This window comes from Mus pahari, chromosome 17 (genome assembly GCF_900095145.1).
Source record: "Mus pahari chromosome 17, PAHARI_EIJ_v1.1, whole genome shotgun sequence".
Lineage (NCBI taxonomy): Eukaryota > Metazoa > Chordata > Mammalia > Rodentia > Muridae > Mus > Mus pahari.
The window spans coordinates 24,210,346-24,230,391 of record NC_034606.1 but is presented as its reverse complement, the minus strand read 5'-3'; the positions used below and the strand labels follow the sequence as shown (position 1 = coordinate 24,230,391).

The window sequence follows — 20,046 nt, the reverse complement described above, 5'->3', positions numbered from 1 at the left end:
CTTCAGGAATGACTATTTCTATAGCCCTTCTGTATGTCTTAAGCAGATTTAAGAAATGTTAGTACAGGAGAAGAGAGGAATAGAGTAAAAGGAGAGAAACAGCTGAAAAGGCACTCAGAGAGCAGGCTTCCAGCTTCAGGTCCTGTGTGCCAGCGACAGCATGTCTGAAACCGTGTCTGACGAAATGAGGGACATGGAAAGATGGTCACACAACCATGTCTCCTTCCGTACCATAGTTGGGCTGGTCTGGCTGAGAGGTTTGAGCCACCAGATCCTTATTGTGACGCAGGAAGAGGATAGTGTTCCTCAGAGTAAGTGCATGGTCAAAGTATCTCTGTGCTTCTCCTTCGCCAGTGCTCTGAACCTAAACCAAGAGAAAACAGATTTTCTTTAAATACCACTCTCATGCTATTCACCCTAATAATCATGTAACTAACACAGGTATAAAGATATTAAAAACAATAACAACAACAATCAAAAAGAAAACGGTAATTCAAAAATTTGCCCAGGAAATACAGAAGCCAATCACCTTAACCAACTCTAAGTAAGTTCCATCATCTAAAGGATGACTGGGAGGCCTCCAAGTACAGCAATGCTAACAACTGAATAAACTGCTGAGTAGCACATTTTATAAGCTTTGTGTCCTCTGTATGAGTCAAAGAGGGAAAATTCCAAACCCAGTTCTGCTTCATTCAAACAAAAGAGCATACAAAAATAATCATATCAGAACATGAAGTGTAGAGTAAGACAGAAGAACCATAACTAACAAAACATCGGGAAGAATAAGGAATGGTGATTACAAACACAAAACCAATTGATAGGTATTATGCTGAGGTTGGGTCTGTTGCTCTTTACTGTAACACTACATACTGGCCCAAGGGTTGCCCAGGGACAAGAGAATCCAGCTGTACAACAAGTGATGCTATGTGACATTCCTTCTTAATTTAGAACTACTGACTGAATAAAGATGCCTAAGCCTATCACTGAGAAGAAGAAAGGGAGGCCGAGTTTGCGTTCCCAGGCTTGGGGTCTGAAGAGAACCATGAGGTGGGCAAGAAGAGAGAAGGTGGAGAGAGAAGATGCCATGAGACAGGTGAGTCATGAACACACCACCATGAGCACTGGCCAATTGAGGTTAAGAGCTGCCCACATGGAACATGGCAAGTTATAACTCAGCATTATTAGTGAGGAAGGGGATTTTGGTAGTTTAAATATATACCTAGCTCTAATGCATTAAAGGCTTATATGTATATAAAATTTCTAACTAAACCACAAAAACCTACCTAAACTATTAGCCAGGTTGCAGGTCTGACAAACAGAACACAAAGCACAGAGGACAGGATGAAACGCAGTGAAAAGCAGCAGCAGCATGAGGGACTGGGCTCACTCACAGGGAAGCAAAAACGGCTCACGTCATCAAGATGCTACAGGAAGAGTTACAGCAGGCATAGATATGATACTCAGAACACTGCTCCACATTAAACATAACAGAAACAAAAACTTAAATAAAACGGCCTCAGACCTTACCTCAGTCCTATTAAATTAAAAAGAATAAAAGGTTAGAAAAGATTAATGATGGTACATAGACCATCATACCACCTTACAAATAACCGAACTCGTTCACTCCTTCACTGCACTGATGTCTAAATAGCACCACAGGAGAAGATGGGGTAGAGACAGGAAGAAGCAGGAATATCCCAAGCCCCAGGACAAGGAGCATGTACATCGGAGAGCTGCCGTGGCGTGCAGTAGGAAAGGTCCCGGACGTGCAGCCCAGGGCACTCACCTTCTCCAGTTCTATAAGGAAGCTGTCCAGAGACTCATCTGAGAGTTTGCCCACTTCAAACATGGTGACTGCGTGGCTTTTCAAGTTCTGCAAAAAGAAGCACATTATTAAACTCTGCTTTTCCTTTTTTTTATGCTAAGAACATTTACTATGCTTTCTACTACATTAAAGCTGAAAGCCGGGCAACGTGAGCGTCTGCTTTGCTCCTCCTGGAGACTCATGCTGTTCACAGGATGTAACACAGCTGGCTGCTTTCAGGACCTGTTCTAAACGTAAAGACATCTGCACAGCAGCAAATGACTTTATATCTTAGCTTTACTTAAACATCATTACACCCACAGCATTTGACTCACCGGTGAAAGGTTTCCCATCATTAAGAATGCAGTAAGAGTGGAGTCAAACAGGAATGCAATTCGCTTTGTGTACCCAGTGGACAGACTCAAACTGCTCACGCTCGCCGTGTCAGCTGAAAGAAAAAAACGGAATATGGAATCAAATCAATGAAAGCCTTCTTTGCTTATCTTCTGAAGTTTTTGCTTCAGCTTTATCTGAATAGCCAAACAAACTTAATTAAATATAACCAATTCCATAGTCTTAAGATAGTCAAGTATTCTGCATCAGGGTCTCACTATGTAGCAAGGGCTGACTTGAATTCCAATCCCCCTGCATCTAGCTCCCTGGTACAAAGATTACAGGTATGTTCCGTTCTTTTTTTTTTTTTTTTTTTTAATTTTAAGACATTTAGATTTGTGTTGATGTGCTAGTTTGTCAAATCAACCTGATACAAGCCAGGATCACTGAAGAAGGGAGAACCTTAATTGAGAAAATGTCTCTGAGACACTAGTCTGAAGGCACGTAAGTGGGGCATTTTCTTGACTCCTGATGAATGCGGGAGGGCCCAGCTCACGGTGGCCACACCATCTCTGTGCAGATGGTCCTGGGAAGTTTGAGAAAGGAGCAGGAGCCTGGGGAGAGAACCAGTAAGCAGCGCTCCTCAAGGGTCTTTGCCTGAACTCCTGCTTGTTTCTGCCATGGCTTCCCTTCACAATGGGCTGTGAGCTGTAAGCTCAAATAAACCCTTTTCCTCCTCAAGTTGCTTTTGGTCTTAGTGTTTTATCAGAGCAACAGAAAAGCCAACAAGCACAGTTAATTTCCTTGAAATCCATAAATAAACATCCTTGGTAACCATCAGATCAATAAGCACTTCCAACAGGCTTATGTCCGTGAGTGTGTGGCCCAGGTGACAGGCACATCAGGTAAAGGCCACCCCAGGTTCTGAGTACCCTCAGCATCTCCCTTTGGGCTCAGCTCGCACTCTCTCTCTGGCTAACATGGCCTTTCCTCTGTGACCAGCGAATTCACAGTCGCTCTGAACACATCCTATTCCTGAAGCCAAAGGTTGGGATTTTTTTATATTTTTGCAGCCCCAGACACAACTATTTATGTTTTGGGGGCTATACTCCGTCCCTTCCTCCCTCAACTTAAGTTCCTGACAGTAAATGCCATGTTCTTATTTATCCTACACCTTCAGTGTTCACAATATTGGTAAGGACTCAGACTGAACACCACATAGGAAGCCTAAAGCAGAGCTATAAAGGAGATGCAGGGATGTGTCTGGACACAGGGCGCACCGACAGACAGAGCCTAAATCCCACTGAGTGGCTGCTGACCTGGATCTTCTTGACTATTTGTGTCTGTGTCAGTAGCAGAAGAAGCTTCTTGCACAGGACTCCTACTTTCCCCGCCATCCCATGATAAGAGCATCTTTTGTGGGTCTAACGTGCTCCTATTAATGAAAAATACATTCATGTTTTTAAAAGCACATAAATGATCTCACGTGAACACAGCTACTGAAGTTGGTACTTACAACTATGAACAATGCACCCGAACATAAGCCAAGGCACACATCTGAGACTGAGACAAGTTCTCAATCTGCTCTGCCCATACCGAGCACTGTGACTAAAACTCGGGCACACGTTCTTCTCAGTATTAAAATTTATAAAATAGTGTCTGTGCTTTGCTCCTAAACAAAGCGTTCTTGCTTCCCATCAGATTCTACAGAAGACCCACCACACCCAGATCACTGAGACACTAGTACACAGGACTGACCTCAGTCGGCAGAGTGAATTAATAAAAAAGAAAACAAAACAAAAAAAACTTTCTGCATGTAAAAATTCTTTTCAAAAGGAAACTGTCATACAGGATGAATGAATTACTTTAGTCTGTTCACAGATGGAACATTCTTCCATGACGAATGAAGTTGATCCAAATTTATTACTTGTCCCTTCTTATGGGCAAAGCCCAATCGGCAATACATTGAAACAGCATTCTGAAAGGAATGGAAGGATAATTAGCATTCAAACAGACATCAGATTATTTGAAGGAAAAAATTACCTTCCAAATCTAAGCCTCTGGGGACGTGCCAGCGCTCCTGTGCCTTCCTCTTCTAATGAGGCTAGAGTTGCAGCTATAACAAGCTACTGACAAGGCTGCTTCTCACTGCCCACACTCATGTGAGTGCTCTACTGCATCCTACCTGGTGGCCAACAGACTCAGGGCTTCCATTTTGCCCTTTCTCTCTCTGCAGCCATCCCTCTACCATGCAGACTCCCTCCAGCAGCCAGTAAGGATCAGTAAATAATGTATCAAGATAAAAACCAACTAGCAAAATCCACCCAGTACTCACATTACAATGGGTTAAAAAAAGCCTACCTTTACCAGCGATAAGTCTATCTCAAGGACATTTGCAAGCTAGAAAACAAAAGTGAAAATTACCGTTCCATCTCAGAATTATCAGTATGTCCTCTCAAGAATGTTTTTGCCACACTTACCTCTGCAACATTAGTGTGTTCATCTATTGACACAAATATCTTATAGAGTAGGGTTTCAAAATAATCACCTTGTACCCGATTCATTACAAAACCTTCCAGAGGCGGGACTGAAATAAACAAAACAGACTTTTCTCAGCACTGGGTTTCATAAAACAACAAAGTGTAACTCAAATGCCTGTGCAAAAAGAGAAATCATTCAGAGATTGAATACAGTTTTTATGCATTTCATTCACTCCATAGCAACCTTTCAGAAGTTCCCACAATTAAGGCACGCACACATCATTGACACAGAGCTATCTAAAGGTTCACAAGGAACTCTCAATTACTGAGGCAAAGGGAATACTAGACAGTATAGCCTTAGTGAAAAGACATGAGAGCGGGGCTGAGCCTCAGACGGTTGAGATATCTGTGCTTTTGATGCCTAGAGGCCAAGAAAATGTGCGGTAGAAGAAAGACTGTTGGAAAGAGTTAAGACTTCTTGGGAACAAGTGGAGGAAAGTTGGCTCTCTCCCCAATCTCTAGTCCACCCTGAGAAGAAATGAGTCCGCAGAGGTCACTAAGGGGCCAAAGGTCAAGACCAGCACACAAGCAGCCACCGTGGTAAGAGTGTCCATTCATATTCAAGCTCGCTCGCTCGCTCTTGTCCAAATGCTTTCATCTGATTTAGCAGCAAGCTCTGCCTAGTAGACAGTAAAGAAGGAGTGTGCTTTTGTTCACATTCTTCCATGTGTATACATCCCTTCAAAACATCCTGGGAAAGAGCCAGCAAAACAGCACTGGATGGACTGCAAGCCCAACAACCCACACTCAGTCACTCCTGAAAGGTGCCTTGACTTCCTTTCACACGAACACAACATGTACACGTGACATATGCACTCATATACACAAAGGAAAATAGAAAAAAACGAAATCTCACGGAAAAGTGGAGTGCACAGGCCACTGCATTTTTCCCAGTAATAAAAACTAATGGTTCCTTTTTAGAAATGTTTAGTAGGGGCTGGAGAGATGGCTCAGCAGTTAAGAGCACTGACTGCTCTTCCAGAGGTCCTGAGTTCAATTCCCAGCAACCACATGGTGGCTCACAAACCACCCATAATGAGATCTGACGCCCTCTTCTGGAGTGTCTGAAGACAGCTACAGTATATTCACATACATAAAATAAATAAATACATCTTAAAAAAAAAAAAGAAATGTTTTAGTGATGCCCTACCTAACAAATTAATTCTTATGCTATAGTACTGCTGTGTTCATGCATTTCCTGAATAAATACTTGCTAGGTGCTGAACACCTGCCAAGTACAATGCATTCACCACTTCATCTTTTAGCCCTAAAAATTGTACAGTATTACAATTATCCCTTCCTTGGTGATACTAAGGTCCTAAGAAGTTAGACATTTCAACATATAATTTATATTTGGAAGATAACATGAGAAAACTCCTTACAGAAATATAAAATCAGTGTCTAGTATGTATTAAATTAACGTAAAGTATGAACTAAAATCCAGCTTAAGCTACGGGTCAGAATCCAGCTATGCATTTGTTCTTCTAAGACACTGGTCACTGGGCTAGAGAGATGGCTCAGTGGTTGAGAACATGTGTTGTTCTTGCAACTCCAGCTCTAGGCATGTATACTGTAGTACACACACATGTACATGTAAATACATAATAATAAAAATACTTTCTGAAATAAAAGATACTGGTCAACCAAATACAATAAAAGCATTATTTCATCTCAAATATAAAAATGTTTCTGACAGACTACAGATTTGACAAATTATTTAGAATTTTGTGTGTATATATATTATATAATTCTCCAATGATAATCTTTAAGTACTTTTAAAAAGAAATATAGAAAAATATAGACACTGGAGCAGTAAAACAGACATGTAGAAAAAAAACTATAAGAGCCAAAAGACCAGGACATCTGCTATGAGACAGGGTCTTCTTTTTGAAACAAAAAAGGCGAGGAGGGAAAGATTGGTGATCTTGGGCTACATTCGAACCTCAAAACAAAGAGGTGCTCAAATAGCAGCTAGAACAGACTGAAATGAAGAAATCCGATCTAATCCAACTTCTGAGTGAGTTTCAAATGAGCTAAGTCAGCTTGTCAGGTAAGAATAGGGGCGAGAGTGAATCTTGCAAATTCCCAAAGGTGAAGGAACCACTACCACGATTCCTGTCTCCAAGGACTCATTTCCTGTTAATAGTCTGCAAACTTAAACCTATTGTTCTACTTGTTACACCACCAACTTCACACCTAGATTAGGTAAGTGAGTGTTTCGCTTCCTTTTTAACTGTCTGTCTAAACTCAAAGCAGAGTTCACGGAAGCACATGGCCCACAATGGATTACTGGGTTAGGGACAAATCTCACTAACATATGCTACTCAAGGAAAAGTGGAGACTTGCTACAGCACCAAGACCTGTCAAGAAACACCACTGACAAGAGGAAGCATTTCTGGAACCAGCCAACTACTACCTGTTTCTCAACATCTAGTCATTCCTGGGAATTTGACCCTTCATACTCTTTCTCACACATGCTGTTTCATTATGATTTTTAAAATCATAAATAACTACAGTAGCTAAATAACACCAGAAAAGATACTATAAACAACTAACTGTAAGTTAGTACTTTTACAAAATTTAAAAATTAAAAAAGTGATTTCATTTGTAATTGTAGGAAATTTATCCTGAAGTTCTACTATTTTAATATAGCATATATATCAAATAACATAGAAAATGAAATAGTAATAAATAATAATAAAAATAAGTTAAGTGTAAAAATGGAAATGTTTTCTTTAATAAAATCTTAATATCTAAAATTACAGAAAGATTTGTGTCAACTTTATTAGGCTGGTACATAGCATTCAACTTCAAGCAGTCATTCAAAATACAGTGTGAACTGTCGATGCAGACTTACCAGCTATACAACTGTCATCTGATATGGGCACATCCAGATAAATAAAGCCTTTGTTATACAGACCTACAAAGACAAAAGCACCCGGTTAGATGGAACTCCATAGGACAGACGGTTTCTTCTAACAGCCTGACAACTAAATGCTACACAAAGAAAAGAAAACCATGTAAGAAAGCCATTTTCTAAATCTTGATTTCCTAGGTATTTTCACAACTACAAATCTCTTAGCAACAAGTTGTGTAGGTTTGTAATTACATCTACACCAAAAAATGAAAGACTAAGATCACATTTCAAGTAACATGACTTAAGAAATCGACTCAATTGGGGTCAGTAAAGTAATTAATATTAATTATCAACTGTTTAAAACAAGTTTTTGAATGCCTGTGACCATATGTACTAAGCACTTACTGTGCACGACATTGTAATCTAGTGACCCTGAGAGCTGAGGACCCGAGTCGATGATCTTATCAATTGCGCCTTTCTCAGGAAAAGTACATATCTAAGAAAGAGAAAATATGTTCAATTAAGTCGGTCCTAATTAACCAATTTGTAAGTCTCCTAAGATGTATTCACATTGGAATCCATAACTGAAAATACACATGGAATGAACCTTACTTACTCTTGCCATTTATTACCTTAGAATTTAGACAATAAGACCATGCACATAACTATCACCTCAACTGCCAAATCATAATGCCAACAGTTTAGATAGCAAAACCACCATAACTATCAACATCTGTTGGCTAGCAGTGATGCCCACTGATAAACACCAATGCAATGCAATCAGATACATAAATCCAAATCACTCTTATCAAAAGTCTATTGAGAAAAACTCCACATGCACAATGGTGAAATTACGACAGTCTGGCAGCACCCTAAGGAACAGCTTAGAGTGAAGCAAATTTCTAAGGCTTCCTACTTTAAAATGCCCTCCAGAAGAAATACAGACAAAACTAAATAATCAGAAGATGGAAAGGCCTCACATCCCTTCAACCACATACAGATATGGCTTGGTCTCTAGGCACACAGAGCACCCTACCCTTTCTTCAGTCACCATCCTTTTAAAGTAAGTGTGGTGTGGATCAACCTCTGGAGACCCCACTGCTCTTGATCGTGACTGTCCCCATCAGGGCACCTCCCCTAATTCAGTGTAATTCAACAGTGACTGGACTACAGAGTCCAAAACAACTGCCTGAGTATCTATCGTTCTTGGACCTTTCATTCTAACCTGAGATATGTAGTTAATAAGCTAGTGTGTGTGTGCTCACTTTCCTTATCTGTGAACTGGGTGCAAAGGTTGTCATGAGTCTTAACGTAGCTATGTTAGTGCATGGCACACGTACACACAGTCAGTGCTCAGAAATGTTAGCCATATTTATAGAATGTTACACACATATTATGGCTACTAAGTGTGACATCTTATCACTGTACACTGAGACCACTAAGACCCCAGATTACTATACATAAACCAAATCATGTCTCCTGCACCATTAAAAGGGACTTGTAAATTCCACCTACTAAGCTATTAAGATCATTTTAATTAGCTTGATTTTCTCCAGGAAAATCAAATGTTACTTGTAGGGAAGTGATTCTGATGCTTTGATCAGGAATCTGTTTACTGACACTGAAGGTCCTCGCCCCCCTGGCTTTTGATCTATCAACAATGATGCCAGTGGCCAATGACTGGGAGGAAAGAGAGAGGCAGGACTTCCAGGCTCCGGAAGGCTAGGAGAGAGGAAGAGAAGAGAGATACCTGGGAGACAGACTACTCAGAGCTAAAGGGAGCTGGAGCTCGTCCAAAATGTAGGCAGAAAGGGAAAGGGGCCCAAAGCAACTTGGGTGGCAAGACCAACAGGCTTCAGAGAAGGTAAGTGAGCAACTAAGCTGAGGGCAGACTTAGAGGTGCTGAGCTGGGAGTGGAGTAAGGGCATTAGCCATGGGAGGCTTACAAATGCTGGGCGGGCTATTGAGCATACTAAAAAATAAGCTAGTATGTGTGTGTGTGTTTCATCCGTGGATCCAAGATAGCTCCTGGGTGGGTATGTAAATGCGTCCTGTCAGGAACACAGAGCAGTGCAGACAAAACTACATGCAACAGTTACTTTTGAAAACATTATGTAATATAATTAAAAACTTTAAGTTAAAAAAAACAGAAATTCTGGTTTTAATTTTTCGTTTTCCTCGGTTTTGGCCTATAAGGATCTCTACCTTGATGTCATCTTCTGTGATATATCCAGCCTGCACCACCCACCACGCCTCGATGGCAATCTCCACTGGCTTCATTGGTAGAAGGTCACGGGCAGTTTTCCTTCTGAAGAATTTCTGCAATAATATAAGACTTAAGGATCTGCAGCCGACCCAGATTACCACTGTCTTCTATCATCACAGAAGACATTACGACAGGCTACATCTTCTCAAATTTTCGTATTTAGAATGCTAACTAGTTATATAGTGTAGAATCATTCTTTCTTAACTTATTTTAAAATAAATTACTAAACACAGACGTTAATCCAGAAACAGTTCAATTAAAACCCAAAAGGTTAAAAACCTGTTCTTGAAAATGTAAACTTATTTCACTCATTAAGTAAATTCTGGGGCTAAATAATCCAAATAAAAAGACAAGCAAAGAAAAGTTAACTTCTAAAAATAAATATTATAAGCTATATAACTCACTAATCACTTAAGCCATAACCTGGTGAACACTGAAGATCTGTTCGCTACTCCTGTGATACGCACATTAACTGGTTCCTGTTAGAGTGTTATTCCTAGAACTCTAAATCAAACTCTGGTTAAAATCCAGTTCTGACAAAGAGGCCGTCGAGTGAAAGGGAACAACTTACTTTTGAAGATCTACACTGATTCATCAGGTCAATGTACTGGTTTCTTCCTATGCCAAGAAGTCGCAGACCTGAAAGCAAGTCTTTCCTTTAATACATCTTGAAATGTGAGTATGCTATGCTCAATGACATTAGGAAAAAAATTCGTTTATATTCTTTTAATAACTGACTAATGTGGCCCATCAATATCAAATTAAAAAGAATTCATTTCACAATGCTGATGAAACCTCAACTTTGGAAGAGATGAACTGAACTTGCCACTTTGGACAATGCTAAAGAGGTCATGTTGAAAAGGCAGAAGTCCTCCGGGTTTTGAGAAGTAAAACTGCTTTTTAGCAGAAGCTTCTTAGACACAGAACTCCATGGCATGCTGACTATAGACTTCACTTAGATAAGCACAGTGAAACACAGCAGACCATGTTTGTGGCAGTCCTCATGCTACTGTGAGGTAAGAATCCTGTACACAGGCTACCCTCCTCCCATCAGCAGACACAGCCCAGACAACAGCCAGAACTTCAGTAGCTAGAGCAGTGATTCTCAACCTTCCAAGAGCTGTGACCCTTTAATAAGGCCACTCAGGTGTGGGACCCCCAACTATATAATTATTTTGTTTCTACTTTATAACTGTAATTTTGCTAGTATTATGAATCATAATGTAAATATCTGATCCCAAATGGGTTACAACCCATGGGTTGAGATTTGCTGCTCTAGAATAAAAGGTTAGGCCTAAATTTCTGACTTCACTTCTTCCCAATCTCACATCTGATTTTTATTATGCAATAAAATACTCATTGATACATATTTCAGGTCACAAAGACACATTTCTAATATATTCATACACAAAGACAAAAATCTAAATGTTACTCCTGCACAACTGGATACTCACAGTCAGCAGCAGTAAAATTAGGCAATGAATCATAACTTTTCTCACTGTTCATGATGTCCTTTGAAAAAGAAAGAATACAAAATTTGAAATGAAACTTTCCTTAGATGAAAAAAGAGTGTATGTATACATTACTACCGCCAAACGGAATATTTGTTATCATTTTGGGAAACAGTGGATCATAGCTGACACCCTAGATGTGCATGCACCACTGTGGTACGAAGCCATGGCAACAACCTAGTAAAGGAAGAGTAAACTTGGGGTCTGGGTTTCTCAGAACTCCCTGAGTCCCAGACAGTTGCCCTGTAAGTTGTCTCCATTAGAGTGCAGAGTTCTGGGTCTTCAACACTTCATAGGCAGTCCTCCGTCCCGTCCCTGAGAGAAGGGCAGTAGTCTGTCGACTCCCTTGGTATGGATCCGAAATACACACTACCAACCGTGACTCTTATACTTCCAAGCCCTTGCTCCTAGCTCAGTGTCAGATCAAACTTAGGATCTGGCTTTTTCAACACCAATCTTCTCCAATAATACTATTTATTGTTGGATAAGACCCATCCACAATCATTTAAAAACAAAACCTGCAGAACAGTGAGCATATGAATATAATTGTAATGAAAGCTAGCAAATATTTAAAAAAAAAAAAAAAAAGTAAAAATTATATATCCCCTAACCCTGTGGAAAAAGAATCCGAGACAAGAGGAAGGAGTTGAGCAGCTCCACCTCGTCCCGCCACCCCGTTTCCTCATCAGCTACCTGCAACTATCAGCTGCACACAGAGCACTTCAGGAACACAAACTACCAAGTGCCCACAGGAAAGTGGCTTCCAGAGCTAAAGACGGGAGCTTGAAGTCAAGGGCCCTGGGCACACAGCACACAGTGTGCTAGTCCCCTACTACCTCGGGTGCTTAGCTTTCTTGAGTACATGCTTTTCTCTGCTCTTTCAGTGTCTAGAGAGCCCAAGATAGCAGGACTCGAATATAAACAGTGAATAAATACTAGATATTAATGTCAATTTTTATAGAAAGTTTACTTAACAGAACAGTATAAAATTACTATTGTTACTATTACTATAAGTTATTCAACAAGAACCAAATACAAACTAGCTTTGGAATAAAGTTAAAAGTTAATTACAACAACTAACAGCCAGGACAATGGATGCTCTTGTGTGTCTCCTTCTTGAGATGTATACTATACAACACTGGGTGTATGTCATTGTTTTTTTATACAGGGTGAACAGTTAAATACACTAGTCTCCCTGATCTTACTGTCGAAGCCTGAAACCCACATTTTCAATCTTACATATTACAAGCTGTAGTAACTGCTGGTATAAATAACTGATCAGTATCATAACTGCACAAAGGGTAAACGGTACCTTCAAGGACAAAGAATACAGCAGCTGCCTTTACAACACAAAAGCATCAATAATGGCAAGCTCACACACAAGTGTGCTTCAGCTACCTTGTGACCAGCATTCCGTTTACACATTAACTGGATAGACAACATCAATGATAGCTCCAAGCGGGTAGGCTGGTGGTTTGCCGAAAGGTGTTCCTGGCTTGGAGTCCCACCCCACTGTTAATGGTTCCCTCACACTAGAACTAACCTCCATGATCCCAGCATAGTATGAGAATGGGGTTATCCTCAGGCCCTTCACCATGATGTCGGATAAGTGGTAAGGGTACAGCATGAGATGATCGCGACTGTACTTCAGCAGTTCCTCATAGTATTTNCGTTCATCTTTCTTGACATGCTTAACTGCAAGAATAGGAAAACATCCCGTTTTCTCAGGTTTCTCACAGCTTCACTATAAACATAGCATGAAATACATACCTTTTAACTTTTGAAACAGTATACAAACTAGGTAAGAACAATCAACTGTTGGAACAAAGCAACAATTTTATCTCACACAAAAAAAGTGAGTCTTCATAGTATAAGTGAGACGTAATTAAGACATATAGAGAAAACAATTCTTACTAAAACAAGAGACAGTATAAAATCAACATATATAAGATGTAACTCTTACACCCTTGATCACATCACTTCATAATATAGCCAGACCAGACTAATTTTCAAGGAAAGCTATTAAAAACATTTTCTGATTTTGTTTTTGCTTTTGTTTTATGTGCTATGGATTGAAGCCAGGGCATGTGTCCACCACTAAGCTATAACAGAACTAGCTGTGAGTTCACTCTATAGGCTAGGCAGCTTTGAACTTGCAATTCTCCCAAGTCAGCCTCCCAAGCAGCTGAAATCACAGGCCTATTCCACCAGGTTTCTTCATTTGTCTGTCCGTCCGCCAGGCGGCTTCCTCCTCCTCCATCACCCCTCAGCATAATCACCGCGGTCATGTTAAATGTGTGTACGCATATGCAGTAAAGAATAACCTGAGAGACTAGTTTTCTCTCTTTACCGTGTAGCTGCTAGGGATTGAACTCAGGTAGTGAGGCCCAGCAACAACTGTCCTCACTCACAGAGCTCATCCACCTCGCAGACCCTCCACCAACAGACAGGACTCCTCACTCACAGAGCTCATCCACCTCGCAGACCCTCCACCAACAGACAGGACTCCTCACTCACAGAGCTCATCCACCTCGCAGACCCTCCACCGACAGACAGGACTCCTCACTCACAGAGCTCATCCACCTCACAGACCCTCCACAGACAGACAGGACTTCTTACTGAGATCTAGGCTTCACTTAGGCTGAGCACACTAGTCAGGGAGCCACCAGGATCTGCTTTCTCTGCCACCCCAGGGTAAAAACTAGACGCCGGCTACCACATTTACCTTTTTAATGTAGGCACTGAATACTGTACTCAGGTGCCCACATGGTAAGCACTTTACCAAACTGAACTATCTCCCTGCTACTTACCATATTGTGTTTTTTAAATTTAAAAAGCTTTCTGAATTCAATGGAAAATGCCTGTATAGAAACTCTCCAGAGTGTTAATGCTTAAAAGTAACACATATCATGACAGAAAATAACCTAATTAGTTTGAGAAAGAAATAAGTACTTTAAACAGAGGGAGAAAAAAAATACTACCAGAACTAACTATACTTAAGATTTATTCCAGGTCTTCTAGAATTTTCATTGAAGTTACAGAATTCAGGAAAGTCATGGTGACAAAATAAAACGTTAAGTCTGAAAATGATCAAGAACTCGTGTCCTTTTTCTTCTCTGGCACATCTCACGCAGATAAGGTTAAGCTTTTTATAGGAAAAATGGACCTATAAAAAGCATTCTAAAAAGGAATTTTCATCACACTTATAAAGAAAAATCCACAATATGAACTGTTATTAGGTGGAATGAAGTAATCTGAAGGTTCTTAAAGTCCGTACATAGAGAAACTTCAGATCTATGCAGAACATACTGAAAACGAATGGAGATTTACAAAAGTGAAAAGACAAGAGTCATATCCATCTCCGTAGAAAAACGTCTCCACTTACCTAGGTTATTTCTGTAGCGCAACTGATTGCGAATACTGTACAAAACAACCTGCTTTTCATATTCTCGCTGTGAGTTTCCAAGACTCTAAAAGAAAGTGCACAGGGCCATTACAGTTTCCAGATGGTACTTTTTTTTTTTACCATAAAATTAAAAAATAAAAAAGACCCCTATTTACCCTGGCATCTCTAATGCCCAGAACTGAATAAGTAACATATTCTTAAGTTTTATTATGTTAACTTTATTACTATGATATTAAAACAAGATCCCACATGTTTCTCTGCAGTTTGACTTTCCACAATGATTTACTTAAATTTTTACACATATAAATATTTACACAAAATATTTACACAAAATAAAAAACCAATATAAGAATGTAACTTTACTTGTTAACAAGATTGGTAATAAAAATTTCCTTCCAGAATATCCCATATTTAAGTGAAGTGGATAGATGGATGTATAGATGGGTGGGTGGATGGTTGAGTGGATGAGATGAGTTGGGTGTATGAGTGGGTGGATGGTAGGTGGCTTCTCACACCCACCCTTATATAAATTTAAGAATACAACTAAGGAAGGACAGACCGACAACCCAGACATTCTGGACTGAGCTGTGATTAGCAGAGATTAACATTCCTACAGAGCAGACATTTCAGATGTGCTAGGACTGCTTCTGTAATGCCATCCCTCACTGCTGCTTTGGAAACATATGGACAGTGCTGCCATTCTCCCATAGAGCCCTACATGGGCTCCACGGAGCACTGGTGCCAGGACCCCCAGGACACCAAAACCCAGTCATGCTCCAGTCCCTTACAGAAAACAGCATCACATGTGCTAAGTATAATCTGCACACACCCTGTATTTTCCTGCATATTTTTAAATTGTCTTGAAGATTACTTCTAATAGCTACTAACACACTGTTAGACTATATTATCTATGGAATAAAGCTAGAAATAAGTCTGTGTACATTCAGAATAAACCCTTTTTTGGCAATATTTTCAGTCAATGGTCCTACAGACAGATATACAGACGTACATAATAAACAAATTTCTTTCTCGCTGTAAACATAGTATTTTAAGTTCAAAGTTGGGACTATAAAAACAGAATAAATATGCTTGATCATAGTCAACATGACATTCATGTGTGACCACAAAGTTAGTATAGTATCAAAACGTTGTCTTGCTTCTAATTACTATGTACAGTGGTTTTTTGTTTGTTTTATGTTTTTTTCCTTTCTGGGACACCATTTTTAATGACAAAATAATTAGAAGATGCAGTTGGTTATATCTCTTATAGGTTTTTAAAAGCTAAAGCCACATACCTATGTTTTGCAATCAGATAAATGAAACACCTAACTAAAGAACCTGTCCTGTAGCTGGACAGGCTGCAGGGACGGCCATGCTCAACCAGGATGGATGTGCACAAGCTATCTCCACCTGTAACGTCCCAAGTTCTAGAGCAGCGTGCACTGTGGAGACACCACCCCAACATCCTCTGTACAGCAGCAAGGCTCCTGTCAGTACCCAAGGTCACTGAGGGCTTCGGAATGTCAACACATCTGTCAAGGCTCCCACAGCTGTGCTATCATGTCAGAGTCTCCTTTTCAGGAAACACACATGCATTGTACACAATCATGTCATCCCGCTACAATCACAACACGTTCCAAACTTGAGGCTTTGTTCTTCTGGTTCAAAGTAAGTCCTTTAAGTTCACATTATTTATTGGTATGCCTCACTGAAGAATGTGAGCTCTATAATGTGTGCTCCAGGACCAGGTGTGGAGCATGTGAGTGGCCCCATCAGTGGATATGTTAGGACTCACAAATCCCTAAAACCACAGTGAATGTTTAATTTTTTCCTCATGAAATATATAAAATAAAGTATCTATTGAGCAACTGCTTGACTCTCTACCCTTCTACAAATCCCATCATTTTAAACCACTATTACCACTACAGACCCAGATAACAGGGAAGCCAGCCACTTCACCAGGACGCTGTGGGCTGCACAGGGAAGGCCTGCTAGACGGAGCTGGGCTTCACAGAAGAGGAACTAGAACAGGCAAGATGGGAAAGAGCACTAACTTGCAGAGCACTCCCTGTGCAGCTGATAACCCTGAAAGCAAACTTCCTACGAGCCCCAAGGCACCTACGAGCCCCAGTGTAGACATCCTCACAGGTACTTGTCTACAAAATAAATATATAAATAGGCAAATAAAAATAACCACATCTTAATAATTGATCCACCATAGAATTTCACTTTAAATACATGTGTTAAACAATGAATGCCTGATAGTAAACTATAGAAAATTCCTAAAAACAATGGTCTTACCTACATTTTTTTTCTTCCCATGCTAGGTATGGAAGGCCCTATACATGCTCAGCCCCCATCTACAGCTTTTTAATGTGCCTTCTAGAGGCTGGTGCAACCCATAGAACAAAACAAGTCTTTTCCTCAGCTCATCCACACTGGGGTGGGTGGGAGGGGGAGCTAGTAGCTCATAAGATTTTTTTTTTTTTTAATCCAAGTCTCCTTCCTCCAGCTTTTCAGAATGGGGAAATGAGTCAGTTCCGAATTAAGCCCACAAAAACTTACTGGAAGTTATATAGACATACTTAGTATTTACAATACCAAAAGACATATTATTCCTACACATGTCAAACAATGACTGCTTAATATTAGGAAATTACAGAAAAATCCTGAAAACATCCTTCCCTTACCATAAAGAAATCCCCATTCCTAATACAGCTGTGATTTTTTATAGCATTTTAGGAGTCATCTCAAACCAATGCCTCGTTACCTCTGACAAACAGCTACTAAAATCAACAATGTACACAGATGCGTAGGGCGCAAAACCTAACTCAGAATCTAAGCAGAAAAGGCAGCGTAGTGGGGTGATGGTTGTGATGTGTGAGGGGTGACAGCGCAGGGACAACACGGCTGAGGGCAGAGTAGTGTGGAGAGAATGAGAAGGTCCTGTGCTTAAGATAAGGAAGCAGACAGAAGGGTGATGTCATCTAAAGTAGAACTTAGCTTCAGGACACTAGGGGAAGGCTGCAAAAGATCTGCAGAAACAAAGGCCACACTTAGCCTGACTCAGACCCGGCCCTTTCCGTGGTTTCACACGCAAAAACTAATCAGTTTATATTTGAACTTAAGTTTTAGCACTGTCCTATGATTGTATTTAATAATAATAATTAAGTTTGGGAAGACTTTTGTCAATCCTAATAGAATCAATCAAAAGAATCAATAATGGGTATAAGTTATTTAAAAAAGGAAATAAAGAACTATTTACTTGTCTTCAAATACGTCTCAGAACATATGTATCTAAAGAACAAAACTATCTGCCAAACTCATTCAAATTTAAAAGGAACTTATTCCCAAAGATTTAGACTCGTACTTTTTTCAAGTTTCAGAAACTGAAACTTGACATCTTTGACAACCTATAGACCTTTGTCCCAGAAACACACCTTGCTATAATGCTGGGTTCTGGTGTCTTACAAGTATTTTGTCACGTGATGCCCACCAGACCCTTAACTCGTTCCCTAGAACTTAGGACTAAAAGTAAATCACAAGAATCATAAAACCATTACCAGCACCATTCCATACATTCCAAAAGTATACCTGCTGACCATCACCAAGAAAAAAACTGAAATCAGAGGAACTTAGAAACAGTGGGCAGCGAACCCCTGCCTTGCATGTGGTACACATACGTGTAGCACACACATCAAGGCTATCCGTTCTTTATTTTTCACCAGTCCATTTACTGTCTCCGACAAAACAGACTCTCCGTGGAGACAGGATCTTAAAGAGCTGTAAAGTACCTGCATCCAAACCCAGGCACAACAACTAGTGCTCAGAAACCGCTACTGAGTAAAACTACCATTCATCGTAAGCATTCGATTAAAAACCAAAAAACAAACCCCATCAGGTCATGCTCCCGTTGACACATCCTTTATAAACCCGGGCTGTGTAAAGGACCAAGTCCGACAACACAGACCACACACGGAGGCCCCTGCCAGCCTCAGCAGCTATCACCCTCACGCATCCAGCCAACATTTCCAAGTGGATCGGAACACGGCTCCGAACTCTGGTGATTGTTCACAGCTCCGGAGACGTACTCTTCCCGAGGCTGGAGGGCCTTCGTTCCTCATCTTAGTAACTTTTAGTGGTCTTCCAGGGCCAACTTTAAACGCGTTCAGTTACACATGCAACTCCAGGCAGGCAACCTAACCCCCAGATACGCTCCAGAGGAGGTACGTGTGATCTGTCGCTTTGCACTCCCTTCTCCCGCCACTCCCAAGTTTGGGGGGCCTGGGGACTTTCTTTTAGATTGCAGGCGCCTGGCTTACAGAGTCTGCGGGCCGAGGTACCAGCAGGCGAGTCCGGGGGACACCCTTCCAGCCTTCTTGGGAGACAGCGCACGCCCAGTTTCCCTCCCAACCCCGATCCCCCGCGACGGCCCGCAGGTCAGGCGACAGAGAAGCGGGGCGGAGCCATACCTGCTTCACGTTGGTTGGCAACTTGCTCCAAGGATAATTGTGCCGGATGTGGAACTCAACGTCGATGTTCATGATGNCGGAGCCCAGGCCCGCGGCGACCGCGGCTGCCACGCCGCCTGCCGCCCGCGAGCGCCCGGTCCGACAGCGGAGCCCGCACGCCTAGGCCGCACGAGCACGGCGCCGCCCCATGGCCAGGCCTCCACAGGTCCGCGCGGCGCGGGCCACGGGGCACGGACCGGAGCGCCAACTACNACCCGCGCCTCCGCGGCTCTCAAGTTTCTTCCTAGTTTCGGCCTGCCGGAAATGGCTCTGTGCCGACGTCACTTCCGCTCACTGGCCTAGGGCCGAGCGTGGAGCTCCGCCCACACCCCACCCCCCGCACGTGGTGGAGCGGCGCGAGGAAGGCGGGACTCAGAGACCCTCGGGAGCCCGGCCAGCCGCGCCTGCGCCCTGGGGTGACAGAGGCTCCCCGGTCTGCAGCGCTGGGCTTGTGTGACTCAGTTTCCCGAAATGTGTGGCTCCGGTGGCTCTGGCGGTTGTCTGAGCAGAAGCGCTGCTAATGGAAGAACCACTCTCGCCACCCTGCCGAGCAAGAGAACACCGAGTATGCCTGGGCCCCCACCCATTGGCCTAGAGTCGCTAGCAGCAGCGTCATCCCTTCCAAGCATTGGCTGTATCCTGGGGATGTAGAACGTTGGACTCCTTCCAAGATCCAAATTCTTAAAATGTAGGGATTTGAGGTGCAGAAATTTTTTAACTCGCTTCGATCGCCTTTTTCAACGCGGAACTATCCCTACAGCTCTCCTGAAGTCTGTGGGAACCGTTTCTTCCAGAGTATATTTTATTTCCTAAGCAAG

At 41.6% G+C, this 20,046-nt stretch overlaps 1 protein-coding gene across 1 annotated transcript in view; it reads right to left on the bottom strand.

The window, feature by feature from the left end:
• Fam91a1 (family with sequence similarity 91 member A1) overlaps nucleotides 1-19,500 on the bottom strand; it is a 39,030-nt gene extending 19,530 nt beyond the window's left edge. Inside the window, exons 1-15 of the mRNA XM_021216785.1 lie at nucleotides 19,190-19,500; nucleotides 14,697-14,781; nucleotides 12,855-13,006; nucleotides 11,255-11,312; nucleotides 10,372-10,439; nucleotides 9,740-9,853; nucleotides 7,940-8,030; nucleotides 7,535-7,597; nucleotides 4,618-4,724; nucleotides 4,499-4,537; nucleotides 4,003-4,115; nucleotides 3,457-3,572; nucleotides 2,140-2,252; nucleotides 1,787-1,873; nucleotides 232-364 (exon numbers count right to left, since the gene is read on the bottom strand). Of these exons, the coding sequence (XP_021072444.1) occupies nucleotides 232-364; nucleotides 1,787-1,873; nucleotides 2,140-2,252; nucleotides 3,457-3,572; nucleotides 4,003-4,115; nucleotides 4,499-4,537; nucleotides 4,618-4,724; nucleotides 7,535-7,597; nucleotides 7,940-8,030; nucleotides 9,740-9,853; nucleotides 10,372-10,439; nucleotides 11,255-11,312; nucleotides 12,855-13,006; nucleotides 14,697-14,781; nucleotides 19,190-19,261 (1,411 nt within the window). The 5' untranslated portion in view covers nucleotides 19,262-19,500. The remainder of the gene's footprint in view (nucleotides 1-231; nucleotides 365-1,786; nucleotides 1,874-2,139; nucleotides 2,253-3,456; nucleotides 3,573-4,002; nucleotides 4,116-4,498; nucleotides 4,538-4,617; nucleotides 4,725-7,534; nucleotides 7,598-7,939; nucleotides 8,031-9,739; nucleotides 9,854-10,371; nucleotides 10,440-11,254; nucleotides 11,313-12,854; nucleotides 13,007-14,696; nucleotides 14,782-19,189) is intronic.
• Between the last annotated feature and the right edge of the window lie 546 nt (nucleotides 19,501-20,046).